Raw genomic sequence first — 15,594 nt, 5'->3', positions numbered from 1 at the left:
CTTGTGCCCTTCTCTCTGCTGCTGCCACTCTGTCAGACCCCCTGGAGACCCCTCTCACATCTGAGCAGGCTCCCCACTTCCCTCTGCATGGCTCGCTGGTGTTGCTTGCTCACCACTGCCCACGTGGCCCTCGTGATAAGGCTCTGAGGGCAAGGTTCCCTCCAGGTCTAAACACGGCACGTGAGGACGGAGTTAACGTAGACACTCTGCTTTCTATTGCAGCTGCTTTATTTCTAACATTTAAGGGTTTCTGGGGCCTATGTCCTCCAACCCTCCATCTGGGAAACAAGTTTAAACTGCAAAACTCCTGATGAGACTGAGTAGAGAGACCCAGACAGGTTTCCCCCACACCCACCCTGCCTCCCCCCACCCCGTGGCCCTCTCCCTGGGCTGTCTTCTGCTCGGTCCCCGGCCACCCCCCGTCCCCCCTCAGCGGCAGCTGTGCACCTCCACCCGGTGCCGGCACTGCTTGCACTTGACGGAGCAGCACCAGCGAAACTTGCAGCTGCAGCGCTCCACCACTTCGGCCTGCGTGGTGTGGAAGCCCCTGCCACAGCACAGGAGCTCGCAGCCATCCATGGCCGGGGATGTCCGGTTGCACTGGCGGCCAGAGGTACCGAAGACCCCGCGCCGGGGGTCCCGGTCACAGAAGTCTGGGCTGGCCAAGAGGTAGACCAGGTCGTGAGCTGTGTAGGGCTTGAAGCGAGAGCTCTTGGGCACCAGCAGCTTGCGGGAACCCACCCGCTGTGGGTGAACCTCAGTCGCCCCCTCGAACTTCTCCTTCAGGACGTTGCCCACCTTGCGGAAGGGGGGCATGACCCTCCAGCAGGTACGCACCTCGCAGGAGCCTGACACGCCGTGGCACTTGCACTCCACCTTCATGTGGGCCAGGAGCGCCTGGGGAGCAGAAGGTGTCTGCCAGACAGATTTGGGACACGATGTGGGGCACCTGCCCCGTGCCTGTGAGCCCCAGGCAGCCTCCATTCCCTCCCAGCCTTCCCATATGGGGCCTGGCGGGGGGCTTCGGGAAGGGGTGTTCAGCTGGAGGGCAGCATCAACCAGAGGGATTGTAAGGGAAGGGGAGAAAGGGGGAGGCAAGGCAAGGCAAGGCAAGGCAGCAGGACACAGACCTGCTCTGTGAGCTTGTGACTGCCCCAAACTGCTACTCTGGATAAGGGGCTGGAGCAAGCTCTGCCCAGCCAAGGAGAAAGCCCGAGAAACTGGGCTTGAGTCCCAGCTCTTGTTCCTGCCCTTACCTTCCTCCCCGCCTCGTTATTGTGCAGGTTCATGAGAGCTCGGCTGGAAGAGATGCCGCGGCTTCTCTCGGGATTGTCTACAAAGGCTTGAGAAAAGGCAATCCCATATGACAGGTTATCAGAGCAGCCTGACCACTGGAAACCTGCAGAGGGAAAGCAGCCGTGAGATGAAAAGTGAGAGGCCCTGGGAGGAGTTCCAGAAGGGGGCTGTGAAGCAAAATGAGGTCTCACTTCCCCTGGTGAGGGCCTCCCCAATGGATCTTATCCTCTGCCACCTCAACTCTGCTCCTGGCCTCCTCCATTACCTTCAGGGCTGACTCCTCGGATTTTGCGGTCGCAGCCACACTTCTCCAGCTCCCCACGGCTGCAAGCTCGAGTCACAGCAAAGGCAACACCCGCGGAGGAGATGGCATGGATGAAGGCGGATTCCCGCGTGCCTGCAGCGGGGTGAGAAAAGGCAGAGCTCTGCTGAGTTTGGTGCTCTCCCTTGTGGAGAGGGGGAAGGAATTGGTGGGATGCAGCAGGGGAGGGAGGCTGTAAGTGCAGGCAGGATCAATACATTCAGCTGAAGACTGCTTAGGAGAAATCACAATCAGGATGTTCAGCCGGCACTGTGGTTCCTAAGACCTGAAGCCAGCCTGCAGCACCCCCAGCTCCTCGGCCTCGTGTCCCATTGATGAAGAGAAGTCAGCAGCCCTGCTGCCCAGAGGCAGCTAAAAGGGGAGCCTGGGGGTGGGAAGCTACAGAAACCCTGTTTATTGCTCCCTGTATGTGAAGCATGTGCAAAACCTGTGCAGACTGGTTTTGGAGACATAGGCAGAGCCTTTTTCCCGGCCTGAAACAAAAAAGGGACTGTGACCTTGAAGCAAAAGGCTCGATTTGATCTGATATTCCTGGGGGATGATGGCAGGGGTTAGGGGCAAGATCTGCCAGCCTGCAGAGCTGATACCCAGCACGGTCCAGACAGGACCCAGCCAGGCCTGGCTAAATGGCAAAATTTAGGTAGAATATTAATATTTGCAGTAGCACATGCATGCCATTCCAAAATTGCTGTGTTAGCAGCTATGTTAGCATGTGAAGGAAGCCACACCAAGCCACCCTGCATACTGAAGGGACCCCATGCCAACCCCTCTGGCTCAGCCTGCCCCTGCTGACCTTGGATGGCGACTTTGCCGAAGACTTGCAGCCCCTGCAGGGTGGAGCAGTTCCACCGGCGAGAGTGAAACTGGTACTGGCACTCCTCCACAGCCAGCTCCGCTCCTCGCTTCACCGCCTCCATGGCTTCCACCTGCCGACGGCAAACCCGTACCTGCTCTTCCACCAGCCCCGTCAGACCTGCGCAGACACCGGGGTCCCTGAGGGCCCCCCGCAGGGACGTCTGCTTGGCCAGGTGCCTGTAAGGCAGAAGAGAGTCTCAGTCACAGGTGGGCTGGAGACAGGGTCGTGCCTGCAGAGGATTACCCCTCTGTAGCTCTATTTTAGAGGAAAAATGGGCAGGGAAGGGGATGTGCACCCTCTTCTCTGTGGCAAATTGGACATTTTTGCTCCCCTGCTTGCATCTCTTCCATGTCACTGCCCCTCTCCCTTCATGCTCACCAAGATGCTCCTTCTCAAATGCTTCATTTGTGTTGCCAAAGTTCCTTCTCCCACCCCTTTCTCACAGATCCGCATGTTTTCTTCACAAACAGCACCTCCCCAGGTGACTTTTCAACCTATATAGTATAAGTGCAAAGTATACTTACAGCCAGGTCACGGCAAGGACGTGCTGCATCAGGATCAGCACCATGCACAGCCACACAATCTCCATCCTTTCCTTGGCCAAACTCCACCTTCAGCCACAAAGCAGCAGCCACCCAAATCCCTGCCAAAGACCTGAGAGACCTGGTGGCCCACAGAACCAGCTGGATGGAGCACGTTCATGCAGTGTTGTCCCCTACAGCTCTGCCAGTGCTATGGAAGAGCTTTGAACCAGGGCTCTGAGGTGGGCACCCATCACAGGTAGCTCACGGGGCTGGGGATGGCATCAGTGCCTGAGCCCTGGTCTTTGATGTCCTGTAAGCGGTGTGATCTGTTTGTCTTCCTCCGTAGGCAACTCACTTCATCAGCAGGAAGCAGCCCGAGATCCCGTTGGCAGCACACAGATCTTTCCATGCAAGAAAAGCCTCGCAGATGTTCAACCCAGAGGGTCTAGAAACTCTACGGGTGCAGGCAGCTGTTGCTAGACACATGAGCTCGTAACCGCATTGTCATCAAGCCCTGGGGAACCAGAGGCTTTCCCGGCCGTGGCAGTCCATGGGGGCAGAGAGGGGAAGACCTGCTGCTTGCCTTTTCCCCAGCCACTGTCCTTGGTGAGGCTCCCAAATCTGCCTCCTCCAGGCTGGACATTCTTCTTCCCTACCCTGCAGCCCACATAGCTACAGCAAACAGACAGAGCCCGGCAGCTTCCCAGCTCTCTTAACTCTTTCCCTGGCGGGTCTCCCTTGTATACCCCCTATTCCCCATGTCAGGACCCCTTTCAGCCCTGCCGTCCCCCACGGCAGGAGGGACTGTCTCTGCCCTTCTCCCAGGAGGGTGTAACATGGTGGCTGCTCCTCTTCTCGGAGGGAGATGTAAGCTGTATGAACCACCCCGAGAGCAAAGGCTGCTCTTCCCTCTCTGGGCCGGGGAAGTACCGTCTGCTGTCTCTGCAAGGTGATAATCCTCACCCAGCCCTGAGGTTTCTGCTTTCCTTCTCTGAACCGTTCAAAGAGCAAAACGCTGTGGCTCTGGCCTTGTTACAGTTCATCCATCTCCTCTACATGCAGGTTAACACCTTTGCTGTGCTTGTCTGCATCTGCCTGCACAACGAGTTCTGAAAAGCATTGGGGTTTATCAGGCATCCTCCCAAACCCCAGCAATTTCTCTGCTGCGGCAGGCTTTCTGTTTCTCTGCTCATCTTCCCAGCTCCCAGCTCCGCTTTGGTCCTTGCTCCTGCTTTCTGGAGCCAGTGCTCGGCGGCGGTGGGCATGTTGGGATCTGCAGCAGCACCAGGGTGTAGCCTCCGACACACACCCCAGCAATCTGGTCTTACCTGCTGGAGGCTCAGGCAGCAGCGAGGAGCGCTGGGGGCTGCGCTGCTCGGCCCTGCAAGCTGAACCTCCGAGGGGCAGCAGCTGAGGGGCTTGGGCACGAGCCCACCTGGGAGGGCATCGTTTGTGGGCTTCTGAGACCCAGTGAGGTGAGTGAACCTGGGGAGCGAGGTGTGAAGGATGCAGTGGGGTGGCACGGACACGCAGGGCAGCTCTTCTGACACACGAGGTGCAGGCAGGGCTGCCAGGCTGCGGCAGGGAGGTGGGGGGAAGGCAGCGAGAGGCTCAGGGGAGGGGAGAGGCCCCACAGAAGGTTTTAGGGATTCTTTTTGCAAAGGGTGAAGCCCCCACTCCTCAATATATTTGCAAGTCTTTCGTGGTACAAGAGACTTGGCAGGAATTGGGGAGAAAAAAAAAAAAAAAAAAAAGAAAGAAAAAAAAAAATCACAAAGAGCTGTGAGAACAAAGATCCCAGCAACTAGGAAGTGAGAAAGGGGGACTGGTTAAAAGAGAGAGACAGTGAAGCAAAGCAGAGTGAAATCAGCAGTTCGGGTGCTATTGTACCCTCCGAGGATTTACGAGCAGCAGGAAGATATATCCCTCATCGTGTCACTCCCTGAATGAGGCAGAACAAGGGGCACAGGGAGTGAGAAAGTCAAACATCAGCCGTGACAGCCAGCAGGCGGAGGTGCTGGGAGCCCGTGAGCTTCATCTGGGGCAGAAGGCAGCAGCTCTCCCGGGGAAGGACGACAGTCAGGATAGGAGCGTTCCCATGGTCCCCGCCTTCTTCCAGGTATGCTGGGACCACCAAGCAGAGACAGGACCTCAGGAAGCAGCAGAGTGCCAGATGGGCTCTGAGGAAGAGCAGACCCCCTCCCAGCCCTGCCTGGCAATGCTGGGTCTCGTGGCACCATGCCTCTACCAACAGGGATGACACTCGGGGCAAACATGCCTTTGCCTACTGCAGGCACTGACAGCCCTTCAAGAGCTCGGTTATTTGGGGTCCCTGATGCTTGCCAGCCGTGTGAAGCTGTGCCCCTGGGAAGGGCATCTGCCCCAAAGTGCCCCCCATGGAGCCATCAGGACGCCCAGCCACTGTGCTGTCTGGTGATTAAAGCCTTTGTGTGCACGCACTAGCTCTCACTTCCCATATTTCACTTCTAACTTCTGTCTGGCAATGTTGTGGGGAAGGGGGGGGGGTAATTTTCCCCGTGGAGAATTCAGCCGTGGGGGTGGCTGCGTTATCGTGGGGGCAAAGATGAAGAAATATTTGGCACGGTGACTGAGGGCATGCCTCCTCTGTTTCTAGTGCACCTGAGTATTGCGTCTTTCACAATTGCAATCACTCTCATAGAATGTCTTTTAGCTTATCAGCCTCAAATAGCAAAGTTCATGCTCTGTGGCCAGTGCATCAGGAAGTGAGGAAGGAGGGAACATGAACTGCAGCTTGACAGATATAGAACCAGCCACGGCAGTGGGGACGGACGTGATTTGGATAAGCAAGTAGACAGAGAGCCTGCTTGGTTCTCTTGTATTTCAAGCCACTGGCAGCCCTGGTGAATGAACTGAAATCTCTGCAGTGAGCAGACAGCAAGCTCTCATGCACCCTCAGCTCTTCACCAGCAGAGAGGTAAGTGAGACAGAAGCAGTTCACTGGCAGGATGGTGTGGGAGTGTTGGGCAGGTGCTACCAAAACTGATCATAGGGCACAGGGAACCCCCTAACGCCTCTTTGGTCATCCACTGAATTGAGAATTGCGTGGCAAATCTCAGTGTGCATTCAAACACAGGCTTTCTTTGGAGTCCTCTGATACTAAGAGCGTCAGCAGCTTGCAGAGCTTGCTTGACATGGTGCCCGCAGTGGAAGTCCTCTTCCATGGGGTCCTTACAAGGTGAGGGTGGGTGAAACCTCTAGGGAGCAGGCAGTACCAGTGTGATCAGTCCTTTTGAGTTATATACTGAGGTTTGAGCCCTGGTGCCATGCACCTCATTAAAAACAAGACATCCCGAGTCCCAAGCCTTAGCTTTCATGGTTCTAATTACCACAATAATCTAATTTCATGTTTAGAAATAAAGGTGAAAAGTGGGGTTTAAATATCACCTACGTTGAGTAAAAATTATCCACATTTCAAAAAAAAAAAAAAAAAAAAAAAAAAAGTACCTTCAATTTCTAAAACAAAACTGGCTGTTTTGTTGTTTTTTTATATTGAGGTCTGGCACACTCCTTGTTATTTCCTCTTGGTGTCAGATCTACTAAGCCAGCTTGTGCAGTTTGTGTTCTCTTTGGCACTGCTCTGCTCATTTGCTACCTGATGCTGTGCTTTCTTCCTGCATCTACAGGCAACCCCAGAGTGCACTAGAGATTAAATAACAAGTCATTCTCAGAAACACTTACTCTGTGGCATGCTTGGCAAGACTTTTTTAGCTCTCTTTTTTTTTTTTTTTTTTTTTTTTGCCTCATTTCCCTGCCCCATGCATAACTCTACTCTGCTCTCATAAGTATGGAGGACTGTATCCTGCTCTGGGGCCTGCAACATAAGAAATAGATGGATCTGTTAGACCGAGTCCAGAGGAGGGCCACAAAAGGTGATCAGAGGGCTGGAGCACCTCTCCTATGAAGAGAGGCTGAGACAGTCAGGGTTGTTCAGACTGGAGAAGACAAGGCTCAAAGGAGACTTTATTGCAGCCTTTCAAAACATAAAGGGGGGTTATAAGAAAGACAGAGAAAGACTTTTTACCAGGGCTTGTAGTGATAGGACAAGGAGCAAGAGTTTTAAATTGAAAGAGGGTGAATTTAGATTGGATATAAAGATGTAACTTTTCATGATGAGGGTGGCAATACACTGGAACAGGTTGTTCAAAGAGATTGTGGAAGCCCCATCCCTGGAAGTGTTCAAGACCAGGTTGGATGAGGCTTTGAGCAACCTGGTGTAGTGGAAGGTGTCCCAGCCCATGTCAGGGGCATTAGACTAGATGACCATTCTATGAAAAACCTGTCCCACTATGCTGTGGTCATTCATAATTTTTGTGGTGCTAGGCAGCAGTGGCTCGGGTAAGATATTGTCAGAAGATGCCTAAGACTAGGCAGAGAGATCTCAACTCATCTCATCAGCTCAGCTCAGCTCAGCTCAGCTCAGCTCAGCTCATCTCATCATCTCATCTCATCCCAAGGCCTTCCTGTTTCAGCCCCTGTAAGGAAGTACAGCTATGGTTTCCCACCCTCCGAAATGTAAAGTCCCACAGGTTTGGCATGTCCTGTGGGATCTGCTTGCCTAGCAGCTGTTTTTCTACCTCTGATGTGCTCACCTTGGGCCTGACCTGTGGCTTGTCCCCTGCTGGTGCCATGAGGCCATCAGGAGCACCCCATACCAGCCATGGCCCTTGGGCAGCTTCCTAAGCACTTGGACGAGGCAACGTGGCTGGCTGTAGTCCATGCAGGGTGATCACAAGAGGGTGTATGTGGGAGGGGAGCGTGACATGTTCTCTTTAACTGGTTTTCAGGTTGTTTACCAGCATGGTGTTCTTCTCTCCCCTCATACATCATCAGCAGTCAACATTGCCTCCGTTTCACACCTCTACCACCACCTCTTCCTCCCTTGACACTGCCTTCCCTTCGTTTTAGTTTCTTCATCTCCTTCTCCCTTGCAGAATTTGCTTAGTGTGTGTGTACATGCACGTGTCCATGTTGTTCCTCCTGTCCCCTTCCCAGAGCAAGAACACCACCAACAAATTCAATTCCTGCCTGAAGCCATGACAGGAAGAGGTATCTGCTTTGATGGCATCGGCAGTTTGAATTACTCTTTTCTGTCTCCACTGGGGAAAAGGTCCTTCAAGGTTCGTACTGATCTACACTAAAAGGTGAAAAGATGCTTACTCCTACTCATGGGCCACTTAAAGTCAGTTGCCAAATAGGAATCTCCTTCAGGATTTCAAGACAGCATCTCATCACAAGGAATATTATTTCTGTAGGAGAACATTGGAGTCAAAATATCTATTTGGTTGCTCTTCTTCTAGTGCTAGTTCAAGTTGTGGTACCATTCCCTGTGTAGGCACAGCTGACGACTTGAGACCTCTCAGCAGCTTTTTTGTAGAGCTTGAGGTTCTTTTGGAAATAGCCACAATGAATGGTGCCAGTGGCTTTGAACATTAACTGACGTGGATAACTGAACCAGTTTCAGTCCCCCTGCTACCAGCCTGCTTTATCAGGAGATTTCCTCATCAGTGATGAGCAGTCAAAACTGTACCTTCAGAGCTCTGCAGAGAAGTGCTCTGCCCCCACAACTTCCTCTTTCCAAAGACCGTGTACAAACACATATTAAGTTGGGTCTTTGACATCTCAATTACAGTATCTATTACATCAGATTTGAGACTATCACCTTATTTTTAATAACACCATCATTAGCCTCTAGTAAAACTCAGCTCAAGGATTCTTGCTTCTGTGTTTCCATCCACCCACAAAAAAGAAACCAATTCACCTGAAAGAAAAAAAAAAAAGTTTATTTTTCACTCCCAGTGATCTTTGCTATCAGTTCAGAACTCTACTATCTGGTGTCTCAGAGGCTTAAGGGCTAATACATAAGGAAAGACCACTCAGAAAAAGGAAAAGGTGAAGGTGAGTAGAAAATTAAACAGATTTATTGCCCCGGTGTTCATGTCAGGAAAGTCTGGAAGATTTCCACAGCAGAAACAATCTTTAAGGGGAAATTCATCAAAGGACTGCCTCTGATGAAAATGCTGTTATGAAGGGTTATAAAGCAGCAAGATTAAGTAAGCACTTATTAAATCTCTGGCTCTTATCCCAGTGGTCCTAAAACAACTTAAGTATGAAAGAAGTGACTATCTGTGGTGCTCACTAACAGGCACAATTTGAGGAAAGGCTTTTGGGAGATTTTACACCAGGGAGCCTGATATCTGTGCTGAACACAATTAGTAGAAGCGATAGAAGAAGGGGAAAAAAATCAATTGGCATGCAGTCACATCTAATTACTCGGGAAGAGTCAACATGGCTTTTGTAAAGAGATGCTGTGCCTCACCATCCTACTGGAATACTGTGAAGGAGTCGACAAGAACATGAACAGTGGCCTGTGTGGGTTTCCAAAAGGCTTTCAAAAAGGCTCTCATGAATGGTGCTTAAAGAAATTTAGAGAAAAGATTCCTATTTGGATAAAAAGTTGGTACAAGACAGGACAGAGAATGGGGGTAGATGGTCAGTTTTTGCAATGGAGTTATAAGACACCCATGCTGGGGCTTGGGCTGTTTGATTTATTCATGAAGGATGAATAATGAAAAAACAAATCTGTTGGAGACATAAAATTATTCAAGTTAGAAAAGATGAGAGTGGCTGAGAAGAACCGCAGAGATTAGAAAAAGAGTGAGTGACTGGCCTTAAAATAACAGCTGAAATTTCATCTAGCTAAGTGATGAGAAAAAAACAATCTGAACCTACCATTACTCCTTGTGAATGAGTTCTATGCCTACTCAGCTCAGTGCATACATATCTTCAACACTCCGTCTGTACAGCTTGAGCCCCTCACCACAAGGCTTACAACGGCTGTAGAAGAGGAGGAAAAGTTCTGAGAATGGGCAACAAGGACATTCAAAGTTACAGAACAGATCCTCAGAACAGAGGAGCAACTGAGAAGCTAAGACCCTTTAGCCTCAAAAAAAAAAAAAAGTCGCTGAGGGGAAGTATGGTAGAAGCTTGTAAAATCATCAAGGTGAAAGTAAATAGGAATGTTTTATTCCACTGTCTCTCCCAGTACTAAAACTAGGAACTGAATCTAGCTGGTGGTGATTTAAAGTGGGTATAAGGAGATAGTTCTTCACATGTGATGTAATTAATCTGTGGAAAACCTTGGCACTGCTGTCACTGGATGTTGTCGATGGTAAATTTTATATGGATTCAAAAAGCAATTGGAAAAAATAATAAAAGATCCCTGAGGACTATTAAATATAAATATGTCACCTCTGGCTCAGGAAATCCCTGGGCCACAGTTTGTTGGAAACAGAAAGAGAACTTGAAGGAGTATCATTGCATAATTGTACTGTTCTTACATTATTCCTTCGTCAGCCATGATCTGAGCTAGAGTATTAGTTGTAGATAAACCACTGCTCTCACACAGTATGGACCATACTTACAGACTGTATTCTCTAGAGGTGTTTATTAAATACCAACTGACAAAAATAGGCTGTCTATCTAGACAAGTCACCTTCATCTGACAGCCGGATGGTCTGGGCATGCGTTGGAGAAGGTCATGTTTTCTCACAGAGCCTGAGTCTCACTCAATTTGTCTCAGTCAAGATGAAGCTACTCTCCAATCTGTTCAATCTGGAGTCATTGCAGGGTTTTGGCTGTATCAAAAGCTGGCATATCTCCCTGTAGTTTCTCTTTTTGAGGCATCTAATCATTTCACTTGAAACCAACAACATTCTTAGAATCATAGAATTGTTAAGGTTGGAAAAGACCTTCAAAATCATCTGGTCCAACCATCACCCTACCACCAATGTCACCCACTAAACCATGCCCTTAAGCACCAGGTCCAGCCTTTCCTTGAACATCTCCAGTTTGTTTTGCTGGATCATTCTATGTTTTAAACTTAAGCAAATCTTCACACAAAGTAGTCATTCATTTTTAAAGGAGGAAAGCCATTCAAATGTATCCTGACAAACCAGCAGAAGTTTCTGTAAGAAAACTGGCTTGGCGGTGGACCTTCCCAATGACACAAAAGGATGGGCAAATTGATTACTCTCTGCTCTTTATCCCCATTCTCTCATAGTTGAGTTCCACTTTCATTGTCTAATATAGTTACCACAATGAGACTGTTGACTCAGTTCCCACCTATGAAACCAGCATGCACTTCCTCTGTTTTTAATAGATACTCCCTCTGGACCTGTGCATCACCCTACAATACCAACCACAAGGTCTGACATGCCTGTCAAGTTGCTGAGGAGCTTCCTCTTACAGTAATATCCAACTTAGGCAAAATTTTTCTCTTTTCTCCTGCTGGTATGGGGAGTCTGCTATTATGTCACCTGGAGCCTTCTCTTCTCTCAGTTGAATTAGCCCAGTTCCCTTAGCATCTCTTCACTGGGCAAATGTTCCAGCCCCCAGATCTTTTTGGTGGCCTTCCACTGGACTTAGTCTAGTTGATCAATGTTTGTCAGGGCAGTGCTACCACTAGAACCTAGAGTGGTTACCAGCCTCACACTAAGTAGGAGTCATGGACATGTTTGTCTGCATTAGTCCCATGGGTTCCTTCTTTACTGGGTTCCTTCTTTACCTGGGCATTCTTTGTGGCTGTGGGACATGGACTTCTTCATACTTCATGGTGTTGTAAGCAGGAAAGTGATCTGAGGACATGCAATTGCAATAGGCACCACTTATAACACACAAGAGAGCACCCCAAAAAGGAGCTAGAGCAGGAACTGTGTGAATGTAAGCTGCTCAAGGAAATTCAGCTACTGTAACATAAATCCTCTCTTTCCTCATGCTTAGCTGAAATTTCATAGAGAAATTGAGGCCCAGTCATTTCTACCCTGTTATTCATCATCCCTGTTATTCTGTCTTATAAATGCTGAGGAAGGAACCGAGATGGATGCCCTGGTCTCATTTGCACTCAAATCTCTAGAAAAACAAGTCAGGTTTCTAGAAGATTTCCTTGGCCCTACACATCAATCCATTGAAGTTTATCAATGGTGGTCCAGCCCTTAGCTGGGACTCAGACTTTTATGGGTTGTTTCACCTACAAAAGGGAGCTAGGGTGGAGTCAAGTCTAATTATAGCATCATTCTTTTTATCTGCAATGGTGTACAAAGTCCTGTTTCTCTGATACAAAACTACCATGCATTTTTTATTCTCTTCTAATTTCCTTACAGCCAGCATTTTTGCTTCAAAATGCTTGCTCTCTTCCTTCCTTCCTTCCTTCCTTCCTTCCTTCCTTCCTTCCTTCCTTCCTTCCTTCCTTCCTTCCTTCCTTCCTTCCAACCAACCAACCAACCAACCAACCTTTCCCTATTTCTTTCTTTCTTTTTCTTTCTTTCTTTCTTTCTTTCTTTCTTTCTTTCTTTCTTTCTTTCTTTCTTTCTTTCTTTCTTTCTTTCTTTCTTTCTTTCTTTCTTTCTTTCTTTCTTTCTTTCTTTCTTTTTCTTTCTTTCTTTCTTTCTCTCTCTCTCTCTCTCTCTCTCTCTCTTTCTCTCTTTCTTTCTCTCTTTCTCTCTTTCTTTCTCTCTTTCTCTCTTCCTTCCCCCCCGCCCCGCCTACCCTGAGCTGCCTTAACTACTTTCTCTGTGTGCTCTTATGTTGTCCCTTTCTTGCATGCATGTGCTCACAGCAGCAATCAAAACAATGTGTATTTTCTGGGAAGTGCATATCCTATACAACAGTTACCTTCTCTGGCTTCTTCTGCTGTTTAACCACTCATTTTTCTACTGTACATTTTTCTTCATCTTTCAATTTTTTTACAAAGTCTTGCAATAGAAGCCACCGTGGTGGGATTTTGACCTTTCAAGAGATTTCCCCTTCTAACTTGAACTCTTATTTCTTGGTTTTCTGCTCTGCCCAGGAATTGTGCTGACATTGAATAACTGGAAATGACCTTTCATCACATCAACATCCCCGTAACCACTGGAAAGAATAAATGAACTAGAGGTAGAAGCTGACTACATTACCATCCCTGCCTGATGACCATTGACCAACAATCCAAAGCAGTGCCAGTCAAGAGAGAGAGATGTGCCCATCTACCTCCCAGTTGCAGATGAGGGGAATGCCCTACCCAGAGCTTCCTCGAGGGGAATGACTTTGCTTGGTGCTTTTCTTTGGACCTTCTTAACTCACCAGCTGCCTCAGCCATCTCATTGAGATCCTCCCCTCATCCCTGGGCATGTTAGCCAACAACTCATTTCAGATGTGCAAGGATTACAAATACCAGCACTACCTCCTGCTGCCTGGCTACGTCCTGATATTCATTACAGGTTTGGTACTGAATGTGGTGGCTCTGTGGATACTTGTTCGCTGCCTGCGCCTGAAGTCTGTAGTGATGATCTACATGTTCAACCTGGCTGTGAGTGACCTCACCTTCACGCTCCCTCTGCCACTGCGACTCTACTACTATACCAACCACGAGTGGCCCTTTGGTGAGATCCTCTGCCAGGTCTCTGGCTCTGTCTTCCAGATCAACATGTATGGTAGCTGCATCTTCCTCATGTGCATCAACCTGGATCGCTATGTCGCCATTGTACATCCACTTCGCTGGCGGCATCTGCGGCGCCCCAAGGTGGCCAGGCTCCTGTGCCTTGTTGTCTGGGTAGTGATTCTCATGGGCTCCATCCCCACAGCCATATACCACAAGCAAAACCACTGTGTGTTGGAGAACCAGACCACATATCTGTGTTTTGAAAGCTTTAGTGACAACATGTGGCAGAACAACCTCTTCCCCCTAGTTGTACTGGCTGAAATCCTGGGTTTTCTCCTGCCTCTGAGCTCTGTGACATACTGCTCAATTCAGATTTTTCGGGAGCTCTGCCAGGCCAGCCAGACAAGGACCCTGCGACAGCAGAAGACAGTCCGTCTCCTCGTGGTCAATCTGGTCATCTTCATCATCTGCTTTGTGCCCTACAACACTACCTTGGCAGTATACGGGTTGCTAAAGGCCAAGGTGATTAATGTACGACCAGAAACACAGTCCTCTGTGCGCGACGTGTTAATTAGGACGATGCTGTTGGCCAGTATGAACTGCACTCTGGACCCCCTGATCTACTACTTTAGCACTGAAGGTTTCCGTAACACCTTTAAGAAACTGCGACAGGGACAAACCTGGGACTCAGATACAGGGATGCTTAAGAGTCAGGTTGTGGAGCAAAAGTCAGCCCAAAACCATGCTGCCACAAAAACAAAACAGTTCCCATCTAAAAATGTTATCTGTCCCAATGAACCTTTGCCAACTCTTCCTACTGCAGTATTTTTGAATGACCCTATTGAGGACTCAGAAATATAACCACAGGAAGGTCATAGCATTACTGAGTTGCAGAGTGGCCCATTCAATAATTAAAGCAAGACGGTGGAAAGCAGCCCAAGGTAACTTAGCAAACTGTTTGAGGGAGCACAGCAGGCTGTATGTGGGTGAATGTGATGGTTCAAAGCTGAAGGATGAAAGGATGTTTTTGAATAAACAGATACATTGGTGACATGGTCCCACCTGACTCTGTTGGTACAGGAAGCATAGTGGGGAACGAGTACTTGAAAAAAGTCTGCTGTGTTTAGGTCTGGTTCCTGTGATAAGCTGATCTTGCCTGAGCACCTCCTTGATGCACTGTAACAATAAGCAATTTTGAGAATAATCAGAACACAGATACAGTACTCATTGCTGACAGGGTGAATTTAATAGTAAATATTGAGGGAAAGTTTTTGGTTTGTTTTGTTTTCTTGTTTTTTAGATGCCTCAGATACAGTCCTAAGTCCAGTGTGGGGCACCTAAATAAATGTCTTAATTTTCCAAAAGAGTTGAAGCATTTAGCAACTCTTGTTAGAGTCAAAGAGAATAGCTGAATATTTAGTACTCTCACAGAAAATAGGTTACTAATTGTAGAGCAAGTCATAGACCTTAACAAAACTACGTTTAGGAGGTACATTAAATGTGCTTGTGCAGCTGCACACACACACATGCAGCACAATGGCTATACAATTACATTAAGTGAAACAGCTTGGGAAACACTAGCACACTTGAGAATACACTCAGCATTCATAATGGCCCCAGGAAAAAAAAAAAAAAAAAAAAGAGAGAGAGAGAGAGGGAATACCAATACCGTGGTCATTTCTGAAGATCTCACTGACGTTAGTGCTTTGCACTTTCTTGTCACTTGGCCTCAGGCTGATTGATTTCAGCTCTGGGTGATTTTCACTGTCAAAGCGAAATGATGTCACGGAATGAGGCCACAGTGAAATACATTTGCTTGCACTGTTTGTACAAGCTTTCCAGACTGCACTGTATGCTAAAGCCCTATAAATCTGCCCAGAAGCGAGAGATGCAGCTGTGCACCAGTAATGCCAAAAAAAAACAACCAACCTGCTATTCACTCCTGCTAGTGACCGAGGGTTGCCTTCCCATTTGCACTGCAACTGAGCCTCTCTTTGGATCCCAGCAGGACCCAGGTCACCCCAAAGTGGGTCCATTGCAGTATATGTGAAGTTGGTTGGTTTTTGTTTGGTTGGTTTTGTTTTTTGAAAGAGTTGAAGGAATGGTAAGGGAAGTTGATGAGAAATGTTGTTTGGGGTAA

The 15,594-nt window shown here is 48.5% G+C and overlaps 2 protein-coding genes across 3 annotated transcripts; one reads left to right on the top strand and one right to left on the bottom strand.

The window, feature by feature from the left end:
- Positions 1-400: 400 nt before the first annotated feature.
- LOC309874500 (protein Wnt-4-like) lies at positions 401-3,063 on the bottom strand (the record flags this gene model as incomplete). The annotated part of the gene is made up of 5 exons (XM_082752723.1): positions 401-897; positions 1,257-1,399; positions 1,562-1,693; positions 2,412-2,650; positions 2,999-3,063. 5 exons carry the CDS (start codon positions 3,061-3,063, stop codon positions 430-432), a joined length of 1,047 nt encoding a protein of 348 aa, XP_082608849.1. The 3' UTR covers positions 401-429.
- A 1,701-nt stretch (positions 3,064-4,764) lies between these two features.
- Positions 4,765-14,938, top strand: LPAR5 (lysophosphatidic acid receptor 5). Of its 2 annotated transcripts, XM_082752702.1 has the most exons (3): positions 4,765-5,117; positions 5,691-5,954; positions 12,885-14,938. In XM_082752702.1, the coding sequence occupies exon 3, from the start codon at positions 13,203-13,205 to the stop codon at positions 14,313-14,315; it is 1,113 nt and encodes a 370-aa protein (XP_082608828.1). In that variant the 5' UTR covers positions 4,765-5,117; positions 5,691-5,954; positions 12,885-13,202; the 3' UTR covers positions 14,316-14,938. The 2 variants fall into 2 exon arrangements, with proteins under 2 accessions (XP_082608828.1, XP_082608829.1); XM_082752703.1 differs by lacking the exons at positions 4,765-5,117; positions 5,691-5,954 and adding an exon at positions 8,070-8,157.
- The last annotated feature ends 656 nt before the right edge of the window (positions 14,939-15,594 follow it).

Source organism: Aythya marila (genome assembly GCF_965140915.1).
Source record: "Aythya marila genome assembly, chromosome: 1".
Classification (NCBI taxonomy): domain Eukaryota; kingdom Metazoa; phylum Chordata; class Aves; order Anseriformes; family Anatidae; genus Aythya; species Aythya marila.
The sequence above is the reverse complement of the archived record's forward strand: the minus strand, read 5'-3'. Positions and strand labels throughout refer to the sequence as shown.